The 26,899-nt window shown below is 50.1% G+C and overlaps 1 protein-coding gene across 4 annotated transcripts; it reads right to left on the minus strand.

Moving 5' to 3' along the window:
* Nucleotides 1–870: 870 nt before the first annotated feature.
* On the minus strand, nt 871–25,908 carry TBL2 (transducin beta like 2). 4 transcript variants are annotated; one of them, XM_074974900.1, is made up of 7 exons: nt 25,761–25,908; nt 23,162–23,292; nt 15,261–15,445; nt 11,727–11,878; nt 3,248–3,374; nt 2,373–2,525; nt 871–1,788 (listed from the first exon to the last, which is right to left on the minus strand). In XM_074974900.1, exons 1-7 carry the CDS (start codon nt 25,867–25,869, stop codon nt 1,332–1,334), a joined length of 1,314 nt encoding a protein of 437 aa, XP_074831001.1. In that variant the 5' UTR covers nt 25,870–25,908; the 3' UTR covers nt 871–1,331. The 4 variants fall into 4 exon arrangements, with proteins under 4 accessions (XP_074831001.1, XP_074831004.1, XP_074831002.1 ...); XM_074974901.1 differs by lacking the exons at nt 23,162–23,292; nt 25,761–25,908 and adding exons at nt 17,863–18,028; nt 18,696–19,158 and having other exon boundaries at nt 875–1,788; XM_074974902.1 differs by lacking the exons at nt 23,162–23,292; nt 25,761–25,908 and adding an exon at nt 16,949–17,835 and having other exon boundaries at nt 875–1,788.
* Nucleotides 25,909–26,899: the final 991 nt, after the last annotated feature.

Consider the following 26,899-nt stretch of genomic DNA (forward strand, 5'->3'; position numbering starts at 1 on the left):
CGGGAGAGCCACTGTGTTCTTTGTCCTGGTAAGGCTAACTTGTCTGCGCCACTGTGCCATGAGGGGAGACCATTACTGCAAACAGGCAAGCTGCATATGGGCCAGGGCGGAATCCGCATTGCTTCCCAGGTCACCCTCAGCAGTGAGTTATCTTCCAGGACTAACTCCTGTAGCAAATGTGGGGACAATTCAAGCTCAGCAGTTTCTCGTTGGAGTCTGTTTTTGAAGCTTTTCTGAAGCAAATACTCACCAGCAACCACACACCAAAAACACTAACCCAGGAACCTATCCTTGCAACAAACCCCAATGCCAACTCTGTCCACATATTTATTCGACACCATCATAGGACCTAATCACATTAGCCACGGCATCAGGGGCTCATTCACCTGCACATCTAGCAATATGATATATGCCATCATGTGCCAGCAATGCCCCTCTGCCATGTACATTGGCAAAACCGGACAGTCTCTACGCAAAAGAATAAATGGACACAAATCTGACATCAGGAATCATAACATTCAAAAACCGGTAAGAGAACACTTCAATCTCTGTGGTCACTCAGTAAAAGATTTAAGGGTGGCAATTTTGCAACAGAAAAGCTTCAAAAACAGACTCCAACGAGAAACTGCTGAGCTTGAATTAATATGCAAACTAGATACCATTAACTTGGGTTTGAATAGAGACTGGGAGTGGCTGGGTCATTACACATATTGAATCTATTTCCTTAAGTTAAATATCCTCACACCTTCTTGTCAACTGTCTAAATGGGTCATCTTGATTATCACTTCAAAAGTTTTTTTCTCCTGCTGATAATAGCTCATCTTAACTAATTAACCTCTCACAGTTTGTATGGTAAGTTCCAACTTATATATACACATTATCTCTCTCTCTCTCTCTCACACTATATGTTCCATTCTATGCATCCAATGAAGTGAGCTGTAGCTCACAAAAGCTTATGCTCTAATAAATTTGTTAGTCTCTAAGGTGCCACAAGTACTCCTGTTCTCATTTGGCACAAAATCTCATGTTGTGGCTCAGGCTTGAGGTGCAGTTTATCAGTAGTCTTCCTTCTCTCAGTTCTCCTCCCCAGGCAGCTAATTCCCAGCACGGAGCCCCGCTAATCTCCCCAGACAAAGTAAAAAGCAGCAGCCACTCAGCTCTGTAACTCTCCATTCAACACTGTACAGAAATGACACAAGGCAACCGCAAGGGGGCTGAGGCTGTCAGTAAACTCATTTATTACAACTCATTCAATTATTAAAAACCCACCACACAGAGCATGAGGCTCCCTGACCTGGAGGAGTCTGCACATACCCAGGTCCCAGAGGGATTTAGTCCTTCTTGGCATAGATACCATCCAGCGCATTCTGGGCATCTGTGATCTGCTGCTGCAGTCTCTCTCTGGTAGCCTCGTTAATGGCTTTTTTCAGCATGCCTTTCATTTCTTCCACGACAGCCCGGTAACCCGCTGTGTTGTGGAACACCCGGATGGCCCGATCCCCACATGACACAAGGTAGCGACTGTTAATGTCAAAGGCCAAGTCCGTGATGTACTCTCCATGGACGTTGACAAAGTGTTCCTCCTTCTCTCCCCTCCGGGTGTTGTACACAGTGATGCTGGTGCAGCTCGAGATGGCCAGCACACGAGCATCAGGGGACAGGGCAATGCGACAAGGCTCCATCACTTCACACTTCCCTGTCAGGAGCAGATAAGGATCCTGTTGCTTCTTGTATTCTACATCTGTGTCCCACAGCTTCCAGGTGCCATCCTTCGAAACAGTTGCCATCCTATGGCAGGAGAGAGCACACACATCACAGCTGCAAAGAGACGAGGCGGCACCATTCCTCTCTCCACCCCCACAAACCACAGCCCCTGGTATAGAACAGAAAGAAGAAACAACTCTCCTGAACAGTGCAGACTGCAAGGAGAGAGCAGCTGACCCCATTATCTGGGGAGAGGGGAAGGTTAGTGCTCATAAAAGCAATTCCCTTCAAACATGAGCATATGGGCCCGTCACCAATTGGGTCAAAACTGAATGAAAAGGAAATCTCAAATGTTAATATAAACACGAGTCTTCATTCTCCATCCAAGTGGGGAAGAATGGCTATGTACCAAGGTTAGCGCAATCTATCTGGAGTGGGGGAGGAAGAAGTGGGACCCTCCCTGGGCGAGCGCAGTCTCCATGCTGACTTAGAGATTTGCTTCCATGGATTCCTTTTCCCAAGCTTCCTATTGGTCAGGATGGACAGTTTTGGGGCACACTGCTGAGAAAGGGGAGTCCATACAGACTTACTGCTTCTAGACATTAGAAGGGGCCAGCTAACAAGCCACAAGGGAATGGGATACCGATATTTTTCAGGTAGCTCCTTACCGTCTGGAGTCATTGGAGAAAGAGAAGAAGTACACACCAGCAGTATGGCCCTTCAGCTCAAACGCCCTGGTCACCTCCTGGAAGTCTCCTCCCTTGCCAAAGCACACCTCCCATACCTTCACATCAGGGGTGAAACCACATGATGCTACAAACCTTGGGCGGGGAGAAAGAGCATGTGTGTTCATCAATTATGCCAGCCCAGTCACTAAGCATCTCCCAGGCCTGTGATGGCGTCACCCCTCAGGGGTCAGATCCTCTAGTGCCTAAGCTTGGAGCCTGATGAGCCCATGGTCTCACTGGTGAGAGATCATCACAGAGTGATCTTGGTTAGTGGACAACGTCCACTACGAAAATCACATTTCCACCAGAAGATTTGGTAAAAGTAACCTCTACAATATTCTTAAACTTGAAAAAACAGCAACACAGCTGCACCTCTGACAGCACAAGTCTAGTCAGTCTCAGATCTGATGACATACGCTCTTTCCCAGACTTCAGGAGAGTGGTTCGCAGTAACACCAGCAGCAATGCTGAAGGTGAACAGGCAGCAAGCAGGTGTAGAAAGGGAAGGAGAGATGAGCCAGAACATGCCTGGTGGTACCACTTTTAGACCTGCCCAAAGGCCCTTCTAAACAAGCAGGGGAACATAACCTTCCATAACTTCTCAAGGGTTTTTAGGGGTAGGATGTACTGTTTAAAAGTGGATCTACTGAAATTTTAAAAAAATTAATCAACTGCAAACAATTCACGTTGATGCCGCTTTGGGAAAGGGGTGATGCTCCTGGCCTGTTCTATTTCTTGTGCCCCTCACACTCTCCGATGGGAGCAGATAGCATCCTAATCCCCCATCCCCTTGGCAGCTGTCTTGGGTTCCTCACCGCCCACAAGGAGATACAGCCGCAAAGGCATTGTTCATCTGGTTAGTGTTGATGTTGGCCAGGACTTCACCCTTCAGGTCCCAGATCAGGATGGTTGTGTCGCTGGAAGCTGTCATGATGAACTTCCCTAGGGAATGAAGGACAAAGATTAGTAGTCTCCAAAGTCTAGTGTTAGTCTGGCCCCACAGAAGAACATGCTAGCAGCCAAACAGTCAGATCACTCAAGCTTCCTATGGGCTGTCCCACCCACCGCCAGGAGAGGCATGTCTAGTCTAGAAAGTGATCCATTCCTAGACATCAGGGAGGGGAAGGAAAAAGCAAAAGAACCCCCCCAATTCTGAGAGCTGTGGGGTGAGGGAGAGATCTACTCTGAGCTCCCCTCTTCCTGGATGCAATAGCAGAGAGAGGCACAAGGTTGGCAAATGCTCATTAAGAGAAGGCAGTTTCAGCTGCCCTAGGACCAAAACTCTCCCCTCTGAGCAGGACCGCTGCACTTGACTGGGCTTAACATTTTTTGGAGGGGGGGAGGAGTTGTAAAGAAAAGGGCAGGAACTGAAGGTCCCAAATGCTTCTGTCCCGGGGCATGCTCCTTTTTGTAGCTAAGCAGACCACGGGCTTTCTGCATTCAGCCAGATAAAGCTTTCCCATAGTGCACAGAATATGCCAACCAGATTCTACAAGCTTCAGTGACGTAAGGCTGTAAGTGTGTCCTCCTTGCTCATCACAGTCTTGTGAAAAGCACTTGCAAGAAGGCTCAGTTCCTGAGTCTGCACTGATGCTCAGTCCCTTTAGTTTCCACAGGGTGCACCAGGCTAGGAATGGTTGACTTTGAAATAAGACAGTTACCTTTTTCCGTAACTGCTGTTCTTCGAGATGCACTGCTCATAGCCATTCAACTTAGGTGCGTGCGCTCGCCACACGCACCGGTGCCGGAAGCTTTTCCCTCAGCAGTATCCATAGGGGACCAGCTCTGGCGCCCCTTGAAGTGGCGCGCACATTTCACAGCATATAGGGCACTGCCGGCCCCCTCCACCTTCAGTTCCTTCTTGCTGGAAACTCCAACAGTGGGGAAGGAGGGCGGGTCATTGAATGGACATGAGCAACACATCTCGAAGAACACCAGTTATGGAAAAAGGTAACTGTCTTTTCTTCTTTGAGTGATTGCTCATGTCCATTCAACTTAGGTGACTCCAAGTAGTACCCCTGGAGACAAGTAAGGAGTTCATGGACATGTAGATTACAACACAGCTCTGCCGAACCCAGCATCATCCTTGGCCTGCTGCGTGATGGCATAGTGGGTCGTGAACATGTGAACCAAGGACCACGTCATTGCTTTACAGATGTCCTGGATTGGAACATGTGCCAGGAAGGCTGCCGAGGATGCCTACGCTCTAGTTGAGTGGACACTTCCTGTTCTGCCTGGTGGCGAACAGATCCACTTGGGGAGATCCCCACCTCGGGGAGATCGCGCAGGCTACCTCTGGGTGAAGCACCCACCTCGAGATGAGAGGAGAAATCCCTGCTTAGGTGATCTGCTAACATGTTCTTGACTCCTGGGAGGTGACACGCTTCTAGATGGATTCCGTGGTCGACGCAGAAGTCCCAAAGACGGAGTGCCTCTTGGCATAGGGCTGAGGATTGAGCATCCCTAGTGTGTTGATATAGAACATAGAGGCTGTGTTGTCTGTCAAGACTCTGACCGACAGGTGACGAAGGAAGACTGCGCACAACCCGCAAACCACCCTGAGCTCTTTGACATTTATGTGTAACGTCATCTCTTCTGGGGACCACGTACCCTGGGTCTGGAGATCGCTGAGGTGTGCCCCAAACCAAGATCCGAGGCATCCGAGACCAACTTGACCAAGAGGGGAGTGCTGTCAAAGGGGACTCCTTCCAGGACATTCCAAGGGTCGGATCACCATTGGAGTGAGGTATCATTGCGAGAACGGTGACGATCTTTTCCAGGTGGTGCCTGGACTGGGAGTAGACAGTTGCCAGCCATTGCTGCAGGGTTCGCATCTGTAGCCTGGCATGGTACACAACATATGTGCACGCTGCTCTGTGACCTAGGAGGTGCAGGCAAACCCTGGCCATGGTCAGGGGAAATGCGGAGATTTCTGCGATGAGGTCCGCTAATGCCCTGAACCTATCCAGCAGCATGAACGCTCTGGCGGAGGCTGAGTCGAGCACCACTCTGATTAACTGTATCCTCTGTACCTGAACCAATGTGGATTTTGTGTTGTTCACCAACACTCAAGGCGATGGCACGTGCCCAACAGAACTGCAACATCCCCTTGGACTTGGAGTTGCCCTTGACGAGCCAGTCGTCGAGGTACGGGTAGATCTGGATACCCTGACATCTGAAGTAAGCCGCCACCACCAGCATGCACTTGGTAAATACCCGTGGTGTTGTTGGTAGGCCAAACGGAAGGACCGCGAACTGACAGTGGTTGGGACCTACCATGAACCAGAGGAAGCATCTGGGTCCCTCGGAGATGGCGATGTGGAAGTATGCATCTTTCAGATCGAGGGCAGCGTACCAGTCTCCCAGATCCAGGGAGGGGATGATGGAGGCCAGGGAGACCACGTGGAACTTCAGTTTCGCTAAGTAGCGGTTCAAGCCCCACAGGTCTAGTATGGGCCGCAGACCACCCTTGGCCTTGGGGATTAAAAAGTATCAGGAATAGAACCCCTTGTTCCTGTACTTCACAGGAACTACCTCCACCACACCAGGTGGTGGTACCAGTGCCGCGGAGATTCCAGGCACCAACTCCGAAACTCCTGCCGGGGGACGCATGCCTCCAGAAGTCTGCACCCGGCAAAGCCACACCTTGAGTCTCTCTGCCCTTGTCCGAGGACTAGATGGGGATGCGAAATTTCTCCCTATCATGGTCAGAAGCGTGTTGGCTGCGAGAGGGCGAGTGTTGGCAGGATGTCCCCAGCGACAGGGAGTATTGCTGTAGAGGTGGAGACTGGGGTGGTTCAAACGTGGGTTTACTCTGTGACTGGGACCCCATAGAAGCCGGAGTGGGAGGGACATAATCTCTTGCGCTGCTTGCAGGGCCTCTGGTGTGGATGGCACCTGGAGCTGACAAGGACCTCCGTCGCTATCTGGGGTAGCCGGCGGGGAGAGGGCTGGGCAACACCGCTCAACGTGAGCTGGGGCCTGAGATCTTGAAAGGGATGAAGAGGTGCCCAAGACAGGGCCTTGATCCACCCCAGACTTGTCCTTTCCCTTGCGGGAAGCTGGAGACCTTCTTCACTCCGTCTTCTTGGCTAGTGCCACGTAAGGAGACCGGTGCCGGCTCACAGATGGTACTGGCGGGGCACTGCGCACCGAGGTCACAGTGCTCGGCACCAAATCAGAGCGCGGCTCCAGCATCAGAGTAAGGGCAGACTCAATAAGGAGTGCTTTCAAGCGAATGTCACGCTCCTTCTTCATCCTGGGCTTGATTCTGCAGAACTTGCAGATTCTGCACGTATCGCTAACGTGACCTTCATCCAAGCACTGTAAACAACTGTTATGTGGATGGCTAATGGGCATGGGCCTTTTACAGCAATCACAGGGCTTCAAGCCTGGGGACCGGGACATGCCCAGTCCTGATGCGAAGTCCCGTTCGGGACCGACTAAGTCTCTAACAAATAGGGAAACTAAAACTAGAGAGAAACTATATACAATAATACACAACAGGTACATGGGTTTGAACAAACGAGACGCAACAGTGCTAGCTGAAGCAGCAACAATTCTATGCACCGTCACTTATAGCAAGAAGGAACTGAGAGCGGAGGGGGCCGGCGGTGCCCTATATGCCATGGCATATGCGCACCACTCCAGGGGGCACCAGAGCCGGTCCGCTCCGGATACTGCTGAGGGAAAAACTTCCAGCACCTGTGCATGTGGCAAGCACACACACCTAAGTTGAATGGACATGAGCAATCACTCAAAGAAGAAGCCAATGTGCAGGCTGCCATCAGTCTGAATTCTGAGCACTGCCTGGGAAGTCACATCAGCTTCTTGGGCCTGGCGCCTCTCAGAATCCACTGTCAGAGTTGGAGTCTACAGAGGTGGCAGGATAACGATGCAGTTAAAAGACTTGACTCCCCACAAGAAACTCACCCCAACAGGTGCAGGTAATTGAAGGGACGCTGCCCTCTTAAAAGTCATGGATAAAGAAACTGATTTGGTTACAACCCATGCTACTAATGCACTGCAGATTGCTGCTGATGCCATTTACTTCATGTATTTCTCTCAGCTTGGACACAATGAATGTTTCCCATTTGTTCAGAGACAAAAGGTGGATGACGTAATGGCTTTTACTGGACCAACTTCCATTGGTGACAGAAATAAGCTTTTGAGCTTACACATAGCTCTTCTTCAGGTCTGGGAAACTTACTCAGGCCATGTCTGCACTTAGAACGCTGAATCAGCGCAGCTGCGCCACTTAAGTGAAGATGCTCCTACGCCAATGGGAAAGAGCTCTCCCATCGGTGTGGTTAAACCACCTCCCCGAGAGGAGGCAGCAACTCTCCCATCAACATAGCACTGTCTACATGGAGCGTTAAGGTCAGTGTACCTATGTTGTCAGGGGTGTGGATTTTTAACCCCCCTGAACAACTTAGTTATACTGACATAGCTCTGTAGTGTGGACCTGGCCTCAGAGTGTCACAGCTAAATACATGGTGAAACAAATTGTTTAGCGTTAAGTAGGTAGTTAACCCAAGGGACCATTCAAGGTGAAGTAGCCCATTAACACCCCTCCAATCACAGGGAGGAAAGGAAGGGTGGGAAGAGCAGTTGGGGGGCGGAGGGGGTGTGTTAGTGGGCTGGTTATAGATTGTTATAAGCAGCCATAAATCCAGTGTTTATTCAGTCCATGATTCCTAGTGTCTAGTAGAGTTGATTTTAAGCTCCCAAGCTTGTGTTTGGAAAGTGTTGCATAGGTTTCCTTTGAGGATGAGGACTGACAGGTCAGACAGAGTGACTGTTGTGGTGAGAGGGTCTTTTTGTCTGTTACCATTTTCCCATGTGAGTTTATTCGAGAGCATAGTGATTGTCTGCCTTCACCCATATAGTTGCTATTGGGGCACTTAGTGCACTGGATGAGGTACACTGTGTGTTGCGATAGGCATGTATAGGACCGTGGATCTTGAAAGGTGTGTTGTGGGGGGCTGTTGATCGCAGTAGCAGTGGAGATAGGTCTGCAGGTTTTGCATCTGTTGTTCTGGCAGGGTCTGGCGCTGCTTTGCGTTGGGAGTCCTCTGAGCTGTAGGGAGCTTGCTTCTGATAAGCTTGGAGACATTATCTGAAGGCTAGAGGAGGGGGTTCAGGAAAGATTTCTTTCAGGATGGGGTCCCCATCGAGTATGGGTTGTATTTGTTTGATGGTACCCCACATGGATTCCAGTGTGGAGTGGTAGATGACAAGTGGGGTATGTTGTCAGAGGGGTTTTATTTCTGTATTGAAGCATGTTCTCTCAGGTAGTTGGGTGGCCTGTTCCATGATGCAATCTATTTCTCTGGTGGAGCGTCCGTGTTTGGTGAAGGCAGTTTTGAGTGTGTTATGGTGTATATCCTGGACTTTTGCCTGGGGAGCATTTTTTGTAGTACCTGAGTGCCTGACTGTAGATAACAGACCACTTCACCTGAATGGTCCCTTGAAATATGCGCTAACTACTTATGCTAAACAATCTGTTCCACATAGCATTTAGCTCAGACACTCTGGGTATGGCTACACAGCGATGTAAGCATAGGTCTACACTTAGAACTCCCCTTGCATCCACACACCAATTGTTAAGCTAAGGCTCAAACCTAGAGTCCCAGGACCCTGCAGGGCTAGAGAGTCTCCGAGCCCTACTGCTTTCCTGTGTGTACATGGCCCCAGCTTGCCTCAGGTCCCAGAGGTCCTCCGGATATACCCCAGAGTTCCATGGGGCAACTTCTTTAGTCCTCTTCATGCCATTGCACTCTATTGCAGCAGAAGCCACACCTCCCTCTGCAATTCAGATCACCGTTAACCCACTGTCTTCTGAACACTAGTCTGCAAGCACACTATCAGAGTGCCTGCAGGGTTTTCAATGCAAAGAAGCTTTTTGCAAAGAGAGCTGTTCCCTGGTCACAAGAGCACAGCCAGATTTTGATGCATGCTCCCCAGGCGCCCTGCATACATAGCCCCAGGAAGGGCAGGAGGGGCCAGAGAGTGGAGCAGGGACTAAGTGGCTGCACAGCAGTGACTGGATGCAGCAGAGCTCCCAGCTCAGCGGGGGGGTGGGGAAGACCCCAACACCCTGTCCACTCCCCCTCCCTGCAGGGCAGCCCAGGTAGTGTGCACTGTGAGGGCGGTGAGTAGGAGCCAGCCCAAAAACCTCCCTGCAGCCTCCTGTGGCGGTGGCTCCAGCTTCTCCTCGCTGCTGCACAGAGCTTGCTCGGATCAGGGAGCAAAGCTGACAGGTGGGAGATGGCTCCCAGCTGCCAAGGTGTTGGGGGTCATCCCTCCCCCAGCATGCTCCCCCTTCCTGCAGGGGAGCTGCTTGGTGCCTCCTTGCTCCTGGGTCCCCCTACCCTCCCTGGGGCTGTGTCCAAGGGCACCCAGGCAGCATGCACTGTGAGGGCAGTGAGTGGGAGCCAGTCCCAAAACTTCCCCACAGCCTCCTGGGAATCCCTTATCCCTACCTCCCGGGGTGTGGCAGGAATAAGGGAACCCCATGGGGTACTGGAGCACACTGCACCCCAAACCCTGGGGCAGCCCTTCACCTCTCTGCGGCTGGTAGTGGAGAGGTGAAACATACATTTTGTGTCAAACTTGAAGACAAAGTCAAAAATAAATAAAAAGCTAACCAAACAAAAACAATTTAACTGGACATCCCATTTTAAAAAATAAGAATTGCAATGTTTCATTTTAATAGTTTGACAGCCCTGGAGACTGATGTGCTAACTATCCTCAGACAGAAAGAAAACGAGTACTTGTGGCACCTTAGAGACTAACAAATTTATTTGAGCATAAGCTTTCGTAAGCTACAGAAACCTTATGCTCAAATAAATTTGTTAGTCTCTAAGGTGCCACAAGTACTCCTTTTCTTTTTGTGAATACAGACTAACACGGCTGCTACTCTGAAACCTATCCTCAGACAGGTGCACACAAGCATTTTCCTGCCAATGTGATTCAGTCTAGAGCTGGAGAGCCCAGTTCTCAGGTCAAACAGTAGTTCAGTATAAAGCCTTCTCCAACTGCAGTCATTCTAAGGAGACAGCCACCAAAGGAGCTAATTATGCAGTTATGAGCTCCTTATGGCACTACAGTCCCAACAATAGCACCTCGCAGTTGGGAAACAGGGTGGACAGTAGAGTTTTCCCACAGTAAAACACATTCATAGGGCTAGAGTGATGCTAGCCACTCTGGGATGGGGTTACTTTGACTTGGGTCTGTTCACTGCACAGCCCTCAGTTTGAGCATGGGACAGAAAATCCTTAGCTTAGGGTTAAAACGCAGTGTAGATGCTCAAGCCCAGAGTTCTCCGATACAGGTCAGCTGACTCGAATCCCAATAACCCTAGGCTTACATTGCTGTGTAGACATACCCTCTAAGTTTCTCAGACTTGAAGTAGAGCTCTGTATAAGCTTGAAAACTTGCGTCTCTCACCAACAGAAGTTGGCCAATGAAAGATATTACCTCACCCACCTTGTCTCTCTAACATCCTGGGACTGACACAGCTACAACATCCCATTTGTTCAGTCAGGTTTGCCCTCAGATTGTTTGCTGCAATACTTGGGATTCCAACATCACAGCCAAGTGTTGTATTAAAAACTAACATTTCTCCACAACTCTAGAAACAGAAATCCAGTGAAAATACTCATTTCACTCGGGAGTCACACACAGTTCAACAGTGTCCCTTGAAATGCTAGGGCTCCTACAAACAATGATGTGACCTCTCTTGCAGCCACAACTCTGAGCAGGGTCACAGTATGTTCAGAGGTAAGTCTTTATCCATCAGGACCTGTGTGTATTAACAGTACAACAGCTGAGTTCCCACTGCTGGGAACAATGTTTTGTTACGTGGATCCCAGAAGCTCACGGTGAGCACCCCCTTCCTCATCCTATCAGCCTGCACTTGGAGATTCTTACCAGTTAAAACCACATCTGTGTGTCAGAATACAGCGTATACAGTTTTAGAGACCAGACCTCTTTGCAAGCAGAATCTCTGAAGAGTCAAGAAAGGAGAACATGTGCACTAGGAAGTGAATTTGAATGTTCCTGGTTCTTACAGGAAGAACTCTCTTTGTGGACATTAAATATAAGCACTTAACACATGAGAAGTGGAGACAGAAGCGTTAAGTGGCTTCTCCAAGGTCACTCAGTCAGTTACTGAGCTGCAATTAGATCTGAGGTGTGACCAATGCTCAAACCAGCAGCTGTTGCTCTTCAGAAAGTACAAGGCAGATGGCTCACAAGCCCAGATGAAAGGGGGCAGCCCTGTCTCTGTACCTGTCTCGGCAATTCCGATGTTGATGATGGGGGCTTTGTGCTTCTTTGGGAAGTCTTCAAGGGCTGCAGTGAAAGTGAAGTTGCCATCCTCCTTCTTGGTCATTTTAAATACACGAATGGTCTCTCCGTTTGCCAGCCAGGTGATGAAGGCTCTGAATGAAGGAAGGACAGTCATTTCCTGTAGCCAACACAACGAACAAACCACTGCAGAATGTCAGACCACATGTAGGCGTGCTCATCTCACACTAAGTTTATTTTTTAGAGTAACAGCCGTGTTAGTCTGTATTCGCAAAAAGAAAAGGAGTACTTGTGGCACCTTAGAGACTAACCAATTTATTTGAGCATAAGCTTTCGTGAGCTGTAGCTCACTTCATCGGATGCATACTGTGGAAACTGCAGAAGACATTATATACACAGAGACCATGAAACAATACCTCCTCCCACCCCACTCTCCTGCTGGTAATAGCTTATCTAAAGTGACCACTCTCTTTACAATGTGTACGAAAATCAAGGTGGGCCATTTCCAGCACAAATCCAGGTTTTCTCACCCCCCCACCCCAAACTCACTCTCCTGCTGGTAATAGCTCATCCAAACTGACCACTCTCTTTACAATGTGTACGAAAATCAAGGTGGGCCATTTCCAGCACAAATCCAGGTTTTCTCACCCCCCCACCCCCAAACTCACTCTCCTGCTGGTAATAGCTCATCCAAACTGACCACTCTCCTTACAATGTGTATGATAATCAAGGTGGACCATTTCCAGCATAAATCCAAGTTTAACCAGAACGTCGGGGGGGGGGGGGGAGGGGAGGAAAAAACAAGGGGAAATAGGTTACCTTGCATAATGACTTAGCCACTCCCAGTCTCTATTTAAGCCTAAATTAATAGTATCCAATTTGCAAATGAATTGGTATTGTTTCATGGTCTCTGTGTATATAATGTCTTCTGCAGTTTCCACAGTATGCATCCGATGAAATGAGCTGTAGCTCACGAAAGCTTATGCTCAAATAAATTTGTTAGTCTCTAAGGTGCCACAAGTACTCCTTTTCTTTTTAAGTTTATTTTTGTGCACCTTGCTAGATTGCAAGGGATATAGCTGGGTGACTAGAGGCAACCAATCCAGGAACTTGCTTAGAGCTTTCCTAGCCTGTCTCCCATTTGCAATGGTCTGAGTGTAGCTCTTTATATAGAGTTTAGTGCTGGTGAGAAGTGCTAGATGGCAGCTCTGATGACTGAATCTGCCGTTTGTCCCCAGAGTAGGTACAACATGGACAGCAGCAGCAGGGCAAGCTTCCCTATCACTACAGCTCTGACCCTCCTCTCAGACACAGTCAGATAGACCCCATAGCTCCTACTCCCTTTGTGAGAATGCCAAGCGTGACACCTAGTGCCCATTTTGATGGTGGTTTTGATGATAACCCTAACCAAGACCCCCAGCTCGTTCCATACAGGTCAAACAGTCACAGAATCATAGAATATCAGGGTTGGAAGGGACCTCAGGAGGTCATCTAGTCCAACCCCCTGCTCAAAGCAGGACCAATCCCCAACTAAATCATCCCAGCCAGGGCTTTGTCAAGCCTGACCTTAAAAATATCTAAGGAAGGAGATTCTACCACCTCCCGAGGTAACACATTCCAGTGTTTCACCACCCTCCCAGTGAAAAGGTTTTTCCTAATATCCAGCCTAAACCTCCCCCACTGCAACTTGAGACCATTACTCCTTGTTCTGTCATCAGCTACCACTGAGAACAGTCTAGAGTCATCCTCTTTGGAACCCCCTTTCAGGTAGTTGAAAGCAGCTATCAAATCCCCCCTCATTCTTCTCTTCCGCAGACTAAACAATCCCAGTTCCCTCAGCATCTCCTCATAAGTCATGTGTTCCAGTCCCCTAATCATTTTTGTTGCTCTCCGCTGGACGCTTTCCAATTTTTCCACATCCTTCTTATAGTGTGGGGCCCAACACTGGACACAGTACTCCAGATGAGGCCTCACCAATGTCGAATAGAGGGGTACGATCACGTCTCTCGATCTGCTGGCAATGCCCCTACATATACATCCCAAAATGCCATTGGCCTTCTTGGCAACAAGGGCACACTGTTGACTCATATCCAGCTTCTCGTCCACTGTAACCCCTAGGTCTTTTTCTGCAGAACTGCTGCCGAGCCATTCGGTCCCTAGTCTGTAGCGGTGCATAGGATTCTTCCTTCCTAAGTGCAGGACTCTGCACTTGTCCTTGTTGAACCTCATCAGATTTCTTTTGGCCCAATCCTCTAATTTATCTAGGGCCCTCTGTATCCTATCCCTACCCTCTAGTGTATCTACCTCTCCTCCCAGTTTAGTGTCATCTGCAAACTTGCTGAGGGTGCAATCCACACCATCCTCCAGATCATTTATGAAGATATTGAAGAAAACCAGCCCCAGGACCGACCCTTGGGGCACTGCACTTGATACCGGCTGCCAACTAGACATGGAGCCATTGATCACTACCTGTTGAGCCCGACAATCTAGCCAACTTTCTATCCACCTTATAGTCCATTCATCCAGCCCATACTTCTTTAACTTGCTGGCAAGAATACTGTGGGAGACCATGTCAAAAGCTTTGCTAAAGTCAAGGAACAACACGTCCACTGCTTTCCCCTCATCCACAGAGCCAGTTATCTCATCATAGAAGGCAATTAGATTAGTCAGGCATGACTTGCCCTGACTTGTTAGTCAGGAGATAACTTTTGATCCCTACAATCTGTGCTGGATTCAAACCAATAAGGTACAGGGTTACAGCTACATGTGATCAGGCACAACCTAGGAGAGATGGCTGGGGGCATTACTACAGTTAAGGGGTTTGGCCAGTTTTTATATTTAAATACCACAGCTTATCATGCTGACCAATATTCTCTCATTGTTTCCTTGGGTACACAGAGATGGGAATACATCTCGTGTCTCGTCTTGCACTTCAATTGTAAACCTCTTGAGGCAAAGACGGTCTTTTTGTTGTTTGTACAGCGCCCAGAACAATGGGGGCTGGGTCCATGGCTGGGGCTTCTAGGAGCTACATTAATACAGGTCATAAAACAAAGACTCCAGGATCATTTGCACTTTGTGTGATGTAAACATGCTGAGAAACAGCTGCAGCTCTGCTCACAGCACTGGCCTGAGAGCCTGGGAAGTGCTGCAGCTCGCCAGCCTGCATAGTTAACCTGTTGCCAGGCCCAGACAGTGGGGAGAGGGAGAAAGAAGCTGAAGTCAGAGCCCAGTTTCTGGGACACTGGAAGCCTGCAGGAGTAGGAACAGGCCAATTCTGAACTCACTAAACCCTGTGAAAAGAGGAACTAATTTTCAGGTGAGGGAATTTATTTGTTCAGATCAGCAAGGACCTAATAAATCTTCAGGGGCAGAGTGTGCTGGACAAGATCCTGCTCCCCCACTTAGGCCTTTGTAATAAGAAGGGCTATCCTGTCAAGCTAGGAAAAGAAAACCCTTCCTTTTTAAGTCTCGTGCTTTGATTTCCCAGCCCCACCCACAGCAGTCACTTCTCACCTGGAATCTGGGCTGAAGCAGACCAGTGTAGCATGGTCCAGTTCCACATTGGCTCGCATGCAGCGGTGCTCACGCTCCAGGAAGTCTTTGGTGCTCCAGATCCGGACAGTGCGGTCATCAGCGCAGGACACCAAGTACTTGCCGTTGCTACTGAAGTTGAGGCAGGTTACACTCCCACTGTGACCCTGTGGAAAACAAGCATGATCAGCACTAGCTTTTTGTGTGATGAATGGAACAGGTAATCTGCCTGTTCCATCCCAGGGCTCCAAGGCCTGCTGAAAGGAAACCTGGGAAACAAGCAGGGAGAACTGGAAGTCCTGACACAGTCAAGGAATTATGATGTGATTTGGAATAACAGACTTGGTGAGAACTCACATGACTGAAGTACTGTCATGGATGGATATAAACTGTTCAGGAAGGACAAGTGGGGCAGAAAAGGTGGGGGAGTTGCACTGTATGTAAGGGCATGGCTACGCTTGCAGATGCGCAGTGTGTTAAACCCGCCTTCATACAGCCCAGTAGGGAAAGCGCTGCAGTCTGTCCACACTGACAGCTGCAAGCGCACTGGCGTGGCCACATTTGCAGCACTTGCAGCAGCATTGGGAGCGGTGCATTGTGGGCAGCTATCCCACAGAGCACCTCTTCCCATTCTGGCGCTGTGGATTGTGGGAAGGGGGCAGGAAGTGCAGGGCATTCTGGGTCCTGTCCCAATGCCCCGTGATGCATTGGTTCGCATCCCAGCATTCCCTTTGCTTCTGTCCACATTTGGCGCCATCTTTCAATGGTTTTTGTACGGCGCGCTCTGTCTTCCCTTTCGGTCCGCGGGAATGGAGCCCGAACTGCTGAGGAGTATGCTGACGAGTCTCGCCAGCATGTCACGTTTGGCAGTTGAGTTATTCCTTAAGATCCAAAGTGACAGTGAGGACTCTGACGAGGATATCGACTAGAGTAACGCAAATGACACAAGTTTGCTTGTGGCATTCACGGACATGCTCACCACTGTGGAACGCCGCTTTTGGGCTCGGGAAACAAGCACGGAGTGGTGGGATCACATTGTCATGCAAGTCTGGGATGACGAGCAGTGGCTGCAGAACTTTCGGATGAGAAAAGCCACTTTCATGGGACTGTGTGAGGAGCTCGCCCCCACCCTGCAGCGCAAGGACACGAGATTGAGAGCTGCCCTGACAGTGGAGAAGCGGGTGGCTATTGCAATCTGGAAGCTGGCAACTCCAGACAGCTACCGATCAGTCGCTAACTAGCTTGGAGTGGGGAAGTCGACCGTTGGAATTGTGTTGATGCAAGTTTGCAGGGCCATTAATCGCATCCTGCTCAGAAGAACCATGACTCCAAGTAACGTGCATGACATTGTGGCTGGCTTTGCACAAATGGGTTTCCCTAACTGCGGAGGGGTGATAGATGGCACACATATTCCAATTCTGACACCAGCCCACCTAGCCTCCAAGTACGTTAATCGGAAGGGGTATCTCTCTATGGTTCTACAAGCGCTTGTGGATTACCATTGGCCTTTCATTGACATTAACGCAGGCTGGCCCGGAAAGGTGCATGATGCACGCATCTTTCAGAACATTGGCCTGTTCAAGAAGCTGCAGGCTGGGACTTTTTTCCCAGACCAGATCACCGTAGAGGAAGTTGAAATGCCCCTTGCGATCCTAGGAGATCCCGCTTACCCTTTAATGCCGTGGCTTATGAAACCCTACACAGGGAGCCTTGACAGCAGCAAGGAGCAGTTCAACAACAGGCTGAGCCAGTGCAGAATGACTGTGGAGTGTGCTTTTGGTCGTTTAAAGGGCTGCTGGCACTCTCTGTATGGGAAGCTGGACCTGGCCGACGACAGCATCCCTGCAGTTATATCCGCTTGCTGTATCCGCCATAACATTTGTGAAGGGAAGGGTGAACGATTCGCTCAGGCATGGAACTTGGAGGTTCAACACCTGGACACTGAATTTGAACAACCAGAGAGCAGGGCTAGTAGAGGGGCCCAGTGCGGAGCTGCAAGGATTAGGGATGCCTTGAGGGAGCAATTTGAGGCTGAAAGCCAACAGTAATGTCTGGTGTGGTGCCCTGCATGGGAGTGAAGTGCGGTAGGAATCTGTTTGCTACGTATGATACACTGACTTGCAGTGCCTGTTGCTTTCCTGGGCTAAGGTTTCTTTTACATTATGCAATAATAAAGAAGGTTTTCAAAGCCAAAAAAATCAAAAAACAAATGCTTGGGAAACAGAAAGGGCAAGGGGGTGGGGTAGGGAATGGTAAAATCACAGATTTGCGTATGGCCTGTCTGGAGTGCTGTGCAATGCAGGCTGCACTTCAGGATGGCTATACTGCATGGTGATGGGGGTTGAGTGCTGTGGATAAGGGCTGTAGTTTTCAGGGCTGGATGGTGAAGCTACAAGTGTTGGAGGCAGCGGGCGGAACCCAGATGTTGGGGAAACATGCTGGCACCAGGGCTGCAGGGGGTGTGGGCGTGGTAGTGCTCTGCCTGCATGGCTATGAGCGCCTGGATCGAGTCTGCTTGGTGCTCCGTGATGCTTAGCAGCTGCTCTGTGCTTTGATGCTGGTGATCCGCATTCTGCTGGCATACCCTCCTTTCACTCTCCTGCCACTCCTGCACTTTATTTTATTTTCATTAGTTGAATGCTGCATGACTTCATGTAGCATGTCCTCTTCGCTTCTATGTGGCCTCTTCCTGATTCTTTGCAGCCTCTTGGCCATTGATAACACGAACGGCTGAGATCTCAAGGCTGCATCTGTAAAGGTAAATGCAACACTTAACAGAGGCAACATTGTCCACACCAAACAGAGCAAGGATCCCCCGGTACTCAAGGGCAAGCACAGTCTACACAATAGCATAATTTGCCCGTCCCAAAGCAAGCGCACATAACCCACCGAAGCCCCAAAATGGTGAGTAAGCACAGGGGCAAGTGTGACTGATTGTTTCACGGCTGTACTGTCCTCTGGGCGTCTATGCCTTGGGGAGAGCCAACAGCGGCAGGGGGCCCCTAGATTGAACACTGTCCCCACATTTTTCACAGGAGTTCATCCTGGAAGATCTCTCGCTGCTAAGAGTGACCAGGGAAGCAAGGGAGGGTCTTCTACTGCAATGCGGATTCCACCCTGGCTCATATGCAACTTGCTTGTGTGCAGCAATGGTCCCCCCCGCCCCTCATGGCACAGTGGCACGGACAAGTTAGCCTTACCAGGACGAGGACAACAGTGGCTCTCCCAAAAAACCCGTGCAAGCGCATTGCCCAAGTTCTGGCCGAGATCTTTGAAGAGATCACTGAGGCCGATTACCGCGATGTGAGGGAGCACATCAACGCCCTATTCTGCATCTAGGCATGCATGCAGCCCTAACCCTCCTCGCCCCAAGAGCCAGCACCAAATAACTTCCTTCCCAAAATAAAAGCCGCTTACCAGGAACCTCCTCTGGTGTTTGTCCTTCCCCAAGCACCGGCCGCCACGACTGGCTACCTTCCTCCTGGCTTGAGAGCAGCTCCTGGCTGCATGCATCTAGGGATTCCAGGGTGTCTTCCTCCACTGGAGCACCCTCGCTCCTGCTTTGCTGCTCCTCCTCCCGCCTTGTTGAACTGGGCTCTGAAGTGTCCATGGTGGTACTCAGATTGGAGGTGGGGTCGGCCCCAAGTATCGCGTCCAGTTCTTTGTAGAAACGACAGGTCACAGGGGCAGCACCAAAGCAGCAGTTTGCCTTGCGGGCTTTCCAGTAGGCATTCCACAGCTCCTTCACTTTAACGCTGCACTGCAGTGCGTCCTGGTCATGGCCCCTTTCCATCACATCCCTTGATATCTGCTCGAAGGTACCATAATTCCTACGGCTGGAGAGCAGGTGGGACTGGACAGCTTCTTCCCCACAAACATTGATAAGGTCCGGCACCTTGCCACTGCTCCACACTGGGGATCGCCTGGCGCATGGAGGCATTGTCACCTGGAAAGATTTGCTGAGAGCACTCCACGCCTGGCTGAGCAAACAGGAAGGGGATTTTCAAAATTCCCAGAGAATTTAAAGGGCGGGTCTGATGGTTGGTCACCTGAGGGCAGGGCAGTAGAGTTCAAAGTGATGACCAGAGTGGCTAGAACAGGCATTGCAGGACACTTCTGGAGGCGGATCACAGCACAACAAGAAACCAGGGCGTCCACAGTGGCGCCGCGGTGCTCCAGCAGTGGCTCAGCAAACGTTATTCCACTTGCCAAGGTGGAATACCAGCAGCACGGTAGCCGGGGAGACAGAGCACTCTAGGTGCCTTACCAGCATGGACGGGTAGTGAGCTCGGGCGCCGAGGGCTCCTTTCTTGCGCTGTAACTTGCAAGTTTAGCCAAGCCCTAAGAGAGCAGTATGACTGCTCAGAGCTCCAGTATGAAGCTTCAGAAAAACCTGAGTCTCTGGATTAAGTTTAGAAGTATGAGCAACAAGAGTGATATCGTGGTGGGAATCTGCTATAGACCACCGGACCAGGGGTATGAGGCTTTCTTCAGGCAATTAACAGAAGTTACTAGATCGCAGGCCCTGGTTCTCATGGGAGACTTCAATCACCCCGATATCTGCTGGGAGAACAATACAGCAGTGCACAGACAATCCAGGAAGTTTTTGGAAAGTGTACAGAACTGGTGCAAGTGCTGGAGGAACCAACTAGGCATAGCTCTTCTCGACCTGCTGCTCACAAACAGGGAAGAATTAGTAGGGGAAGCAAAAGTGGAGGGGAACCTGGGAAGCAGTGACCATGAGATGGTTGAGTTCAGGATCCTGACGGAAGGAAGGAGAGCAGCAGAATACGGACCCTGGACTTCAGAAAAAGCAGACTTTGAGTCCCTCAGGGAGCTGACGGGCAGGATCCCCTGGGAGAATAACATGAGGGGGAAAGGAGTCCAGGAGAGATGGCTGTATTTTAAAGATTCCTTATTGAGGTTGCAGGAACAATAAATATGGCAGGCGACCAGCTTGGCTTCACAGTGAAATCCTTGCTGATCTTAAACACAAAAAAGAAGCTTACAAGAAGTGGAAGACTGGACAAATGACCAGCGAGGAGTATAAAAATATTGCTCAGGCATGCAGGAGTGAAATCAGGAAGGCCAAATCACACTTGAGAGTTGCAGCTAGCAAGAGATGTTAAGAGTAACAAGAAGGGTTTCTACCGGTATGTTAGCAACAAGAAGGTCAAGGAAAGTGTGGGCCCCTTACTGAATGGGAGAGGCAACCTAGTGACAGAGGATGTGGAAAAAGCTAAGGTACTCAATGCTCTTTTCGCCTCTGTCTTCACAAACAAGGTCAGCTCCCAGACTACTGCACTGGGCAGCACAGTATGAGGAGGAGATGACCAGTCCTCTGTGGAGAAAGAAGTGGTTCAGGACTATTTAGAAAAGCTGGATGAGCACAAGTCCACGGGGCCGGATGCACTGAATCCGAGGGTGCTAAAGGAGTTGGCGGATGTGACTGCAGAGCCATTGACCATTATCTTTGAAAACTCATGGCGATCGGTCGAGGTCCTGGGTGACTGGAAAAAGGCTAATGAAGTGCCCATCTTTAAAAAAGGGAAGGAGGGGGATCCTGGGAACTACAGGCTGGTCAGCCTCACCTCAGTCCCTAGAAAAATCATGGGGCAGGTTCTCAAGGAATCAATTCTGAAGCACTTAGAGGAGAGGAAAGTGATCAGGAACAGTCAGCATGGATTCACCAACTGCAAGTCATGCCTGACTAATCTAATTGCCTACTATAACAAGATAACTGGCTCTGTGGATGAGGGGAAAGCAGTGGACGTGTTATTCCTTGACTTTAGCAAAGCTTTTGACACGGTCTCCAACAGTATTCTGGCCAGCAAGTTAAAGTAGTATGGGCTGGATGAATGGACTATAAAGTGGACAGAAAACTGGCTAGATCATCGGGCTCAACGGGTAGTGATCAATGGCTCCATGTCTAGTTGGCAGCCGGTATCAAGCGAAGTGCCCCGAGGGTCGGTCCTGGGGCCAGTTTTGTTCAGTATCTTCATTAATGATCTGGAGGATGGCGTGGATTGCACCCTCAGCAAGTTTGCAGATGACACGAAACTGAGAGGAGCAGTAGATACGCTGGAGGGTAGGGATGGGGTACAGAGGAACCTAGACAAGTTAGAGGATTGGGCCAAAAGTTCAACAAGGACAAGTGCAGAGTCCTACACTTAGGAAGGAAGAATCCCATGCACTGCTACGGACTAGGGACCAAGTGGCTAGGCAGCAGTTCTGCAGAAAGGGACCTAGGGGTTACAGTGAACGAGAAGCTGGATATGAGTCAACAGTGCCCTTGCTACCAAGAAGGCTAACGGCATTTTTGGCTGTATAAGAAGGAGCACTGGCAGCAGATCGAGGGACGTGATCATTCCCCTCTATTCGGCATTGGTGAGGCCTCATCTGGAGTACTGTGTCCAGTTTTGGGCCCCACACTACAAGAAGGATGTGGAAAAATTGGAAAATGTCCAGCAGAGGGCAACAAAAATGATTAGGGGGCTGGAGCACATGACTTATGAGGAGAGGCTGAGGGAACTGGGATAATTTAGTCTGCAGAAGAGAAGAATGAAGGGGGATTTGATACCTGCTTTCAACTACCTGAAAGGGAGTTCCAAAGAGGATGGCTCTAGACTGTTCTCAGTGGTAACAGATGAAAGAACGAGGAGTAATGGTCTCAAGTTGCAGTGGGGGAGGTTTAGGTTGGATATTAGGAGGGTGGTGAAGCACTGGAATAAGTTACCTTGGGAGGTCGTGGAATCTCCTTCCTTAGAGATTTTTAAGCTCAGGCTTGACAAAGCCCTGGCTAGGATGATTTAGTTGGGGATTACGTCCTGCTCTTATCAGGGGGTTGGACTAGATGACCTCCTGAGGTCCCTTCCAACCCTGATATTCTATTTCTATGCCACAGCTGAGAGAGAGAGAGAAAACCATGTACATGAATCCCATCTGCTTCAAGGGCAAAAACCCACAGGACAGAGACCTTCTTCCCACCCAAACATTGCAATGACCATCCCTAGGTCCTCACACCCATTCTCCTTCCTCCTGCTCTTCTTCTGTTCCAGGGCATACCTTTCACAGCTGATTCTCCAGGGCACTGGGCAAGTGAGACAGAGGGAATGGACACAGGATTGTGTGTGAAGAATGAGATGGGCTACAATAGGAAGAATAATAATTTCTAGTACTTACACAATGCTAGATCTCAGAGCACTTCAAAAAGGAGTTTGGGATAATTATCCCCATTTTACAGATGGGGAAACTTAGGCACAAGCAAGTCAAGGTCACTTAGCAGGCCAGCGTTAGAGCTGGAAACTGAACCCAGGTCTCCTGAGTTCCAATCCAGTGCCCTCTCCACTAGGCTACACTGCTTCCCAAAAATACCACCAAGCTGTTATGTAGCATTTTTCATATCATGTCATGCTACCCCTTGCCTGTGTGACTGCCTACAGCACCTCCTGCAGCTTGATTTCAGGAGGCAGCTGCTGACAAAACGAGACATATACCCATCATTAAGGAACTCTCAGCCTTTCAGGGGGACTGAAGAGAAGAGAAGAGCCTAGCAGAGAAATGCAGAGGCAATGAGCTCTGTGAGGAGCTGCAGCAATCACAGACTGGGATGGGGACAGGTACGTGACAAGAAGTGTTCACTTTTCAAGTGCCCGGGAGGAGCTGCTGGGGGTCGCAGACATTAAACGAAACAGTCCCACAGAAGGCACATCCAGGAATGGGCAGGGAACTTGTGCCTCATGCTTGAATGGCAGATCTCTGAGCAGGTGTGCGCAGATGCATGGAAGTCTGTTGGTACCTGTCCCCGTGCATAACACTAGGTCAATGTTTGTTGCCAGGCAAAAAAACAGGTGCTGATGCTCACCAACTGATACGCCAGTTACCTTGAGAGCAGCAGCTAGGAGTGGATGTGTGAAGTTGTGTTGCTGCGGCTTATCCTTGCGGCTTCGTTGGTGCTGCTTCTGTCTCTTTGGTCCTGATGTCTTTCTTACTGCTTCTCCATTTACTTTCTGGTCTAGAAAAAAACAAGAGGAGGGACAAGCATCAAGGTGATTTCCTGACATCTGTATCTCATTAGGAAACAAAGACACACAAATCGAGTAAACCAGAGCCACCATGCACACCGGGACACACAAAAGAGTTATGAAGCAGCTCTGATGCTAAGACGTTCTCTAGAAAGCCTGCTCCCTCCTCTTTGCTAAGAGATTCCCACCTGATAGATGGCTTAGACAGCCCCTAAAATGATATTCTCACAGTAAAGTGAAATAAATCAGTTGTTTTTGGGTAGGGTGTGAGAAATTAATTTCCCCCTTAACTTGCCCCGACTTATCTAGCTATGAAAGCTTGTACATAACATAAGGAGCAATTGCTTGCACCACTTACTGTTAGAAACGTAAAACTGCAAATTATTCTCAGTAGTTAACATACCATGCTATGGTATGCTAGAGTTCAGGTTGAGAGTTTTTAATCCGTAATTTGCAGATGCAAAGTTGTAGAAAAATATTGTAGTTATATGAAAAAAATCACCACTAGGAATTCAGCCTAGACTCCCCTTCCCAAGCTGTCGGTATTCCACCAGTCATCCTGCACTCATATCCCTGTCCTTCTCCACATGTGGTATGAAAAAAAAAAAAAAGGCTCTTGGATTTCTACTTGAAGCAAAAATATGACTAAATGAGTCTACTGGTCTCTTTTTATCCTGGACACTCAGGCAGACAGGCTCTTGCCCTAAGCAAGGAGAGCAGAGTGTATTTACTGAAGAAAAAACACAAAACAAGATTTTTCCAGAGATAAAGAGAATAAGGTGATGTTAGCTAATTAAACACACACCACTATTCCGAAGAGTCACCTTGCTCCAGGGTGTGATGGAAACGATTTAACTCAGGTTTGCCTGGTACATTATCCTGCTCCACAAGCAGTGACTGAAGCTACATCAAGGTGGCGTACTGCACTATTAATGTCAGTCCTCCAGATTATGAGGACTGACATTAATATTCAATAGCTTCTGGGTCCCAGACCCAAAGAAACAGATAGAAGGCTTCTCTCCAGAAGGAAGAAAGCACTCACACCCTGGCAAGCAGATCTGGATCTTCCTAGAGGTGGGTCATGACACCCAGGCCCAGCCACCATCTGTTCCTGGCAAACATTTACTTTTTTAAGCAAAATAATCTGGCTAGCGCCAGCAAAGCTACAAACTCCCACCAGAGCAAGAATGCATTTTTGGGGACCCCAGGAAAGGTACAGTCCTATTAAGAGTGTAATCAAGAGAGAGCAAGGCTACAGTGTAAGGCGGTGTCTCAGAGAAGGACTAAAACATCTGCACATGATGCCCTTTTGCTATGAGGCCTGTTAATTTAGTGGGTTTAGGCCTTGTCTACACTTAGAAGTTTTGCTGTTTTAACTGTAGTTAAGGCAGCAAACCCCCTGTAATGTAGATGCAGCTACACCACTGTAAAAGTACTTCTGGCAGTTAGTGGTATAGCTCATTCAGGTTTGGCAAAGTACCATATACCAGTATATTGGATCTACACTAGCACTTTTATCAGCGTAACTACACTGGTTAAAAAAAACCCCAAAACACAAAACGGCATGCCTTGGTCTGAATGCTGCTGTTACCAATCAGGTGGACAACAGAAGGTGGATTTTTGAGTTCTGTCCTTCATCAAAACCCGCTATCTGTTCTAGAGCAGTGGTTTTCAAACTGTGGGTCACGATCCAGTACTCGCAAAAAGAAAAGGAGGACTTGTAGCACCTTAGAGACTAACAAATTTATCTGAGCATGAGCTTTCGTGAGCTACATCTCACTTCATCGGATGCATTCAGTGGAAAAAACTTTCAACAATTTTCTTCAACTGGGTCGCCAGAAAAGAAGTCTGAAAACCACTGTTCTAGGCAGCTTTCCTAATCTGGAGAGCAGGCTTGTTTCACAGAGAGGGTGATTTCGGGACTGTGGGTACACAGGCAGGCAGAGCTTGGGGAGAAGGATGGCACTGGGCTGAGGTGCAGAATTAGGGGGGTCAGAAACCCGAGTCTCCCAGTCCTGGGTGATGAGAAGAGCCCGAGTCTCTGGCTCCGGGCTGGAGGATACCCTGGCTCTACCTGCCGGATGTCTGGGAAGCGCTGAGAGGAGCTAGCACCCTGGCTTTACTCCCTGCAGATCCCAGGGGCCTTCGCCTCTCTCCGCCCCCTCGGGCTCTGCTCCCGAGCCGGAGGATCCCGCACCCCAGCCGGGCGCACCCCGCCACGTTTCCCGGGAGCCGCACCCACCCCGGCAGCCCGCGTGCCCCTCAGCGGGGCTGGCCTGGCTCCTCGGGGGGTCGCCCGGTGCCGCTGGCTCCCTCGGCAGCGCCTGGCCGCGGCCGCTCTCGCAGGCGGACCGCTGGGCTGAGCCGCCTCCACCAGCCCGCCCCAGGCCCGCGAGCTCCCCGCCTTGCCGGGCTGGCGCGTCGCGTCCCGCCCCGCCCCCTCCGCGGCGCCGCTTACCGGCCGGCTCCCCGGTGCCCGGCGGCGAGCCCCGGCCCAGCGCCGCCAGCAGCAGCAGGATCAGGGCGCCCAGGAACAGCGAGACCGCGATCAGCGCCGCCGCCGCCATCTTCCCGCCACCGCCACCGCCACCTCAGCGCGCGGGGCCGAGCACGGCGCGGCAGCAACGCGCACGCTGAGGCCACGCCGGGGGCATTGCGAGCCAATGGACAGGGACCGACCCGCGCACGCGCAGTTCCCGCATAGTCTGGGAAGAGGCTTGTCGTCACCAGGGGTCGTTTTTACGCCTGCGCGGAGAGGCTACTGTGGGGTGAGCCCCTCCTGCGGACAGAGCGGCCCGTGCCGAAGGGGGGCGGCACTGCAGCCACTCCCCTCTGGGCATGCGCCCTGGAGGCAAGGGGCGGGCGCTTGGTGCGCGGCAAGGGGCCTGTAGGGGCGAAGGCTGGAAACGGGGGTCGGATGCCAGCTCCGCCGCAGGCTTCTGTGTGACCCTGGCAGGGTCTGTCCCGCCTCTGCACCGGCGGGGAAGGGCGTCGTGTGGTGCTTGGCAGCAGTGCCTGCGCCCTTGCCTCGCCCTCCGGCACAGCGCCCTCCCCAGGGGGCTGGTTCCATTAGCCTCGTCTGGCAGATGGGGAAACTGAGGCACAAAATGACGACATGACCCGCCACGACTAGAGCCCAGCACCCTGTGTGCCAGACCAGTATCCCCCTGGGCCACCAGAGCCGCTCTCCTACCTGCTGTTTTCTAGCTTCATGCGCTTCCCTCTGTGCACAGAGACGGTGGTAAAACTTCAAACCCACTGTGACCTTGCACGCCATACGTTTTATGGAAATATGTTTATGTGTGAATATGGTGTAACCGGAATATGCTTTATGCAAAAGGTCTTTTGTAAGGTATCATTACAAAGCTTATAATCTACTAAGTGTTTTCATCCTATTTGTATGAATGTATCATTCTTGTATCTAAGGCTAGAAATATGAAGTATTACTCTGAGGTCCTATTGTAACTATGCAACACGTGGGCCATTAATGCTGGCTTAGGATCTTGATGGCTGCCATTGACTAGGAAAATTGGTTGTGAATGGGTTTATTTACCTGCAAGCCTTCTTGTGTACCTGATGTGGGTAATGAAGAATGAG

Source organism: Natator depressus, chromosome 17 (genome assembly GCF_965152275.1).
Source record: "Natator depressus isolate rNatDep1 chromosome 17, rNatDep2.hap1, whole genome shotgun sequence".
In the NCBI taxonomy this organism is placed as follows: Eukaryota; Metazoa; Chordata; order Testudines; family Cheloniidae; genus Natator; species Natator depressus.

Excerpts from the sequence above, each read along its gene's own strand:
- TBL2 (XM_074974900.1), bottom strand. The coding sequence starts at position 25,869 with ATGGCGGCGGCGGCGCTGATCGCGGTCTCGCTGTTCCTGGGCGCCCTG. Across the intron at positions 11,879-15,260 it reads TGCTTCAGCCCAGATTCCAG|AGCCTTCATCACCTGGCTGG; the intron begins GTGAGAAGTGAC and ends TCCTTCATTCAG. Across the intron at positions 2,526-3,247 it reads GCTGTATCTCCTTGTGGGCG|GTTTGTAGCATCATGTGGTT; the intron begins GTGAGGAACCCA and ends TCCCCGCCCAAG.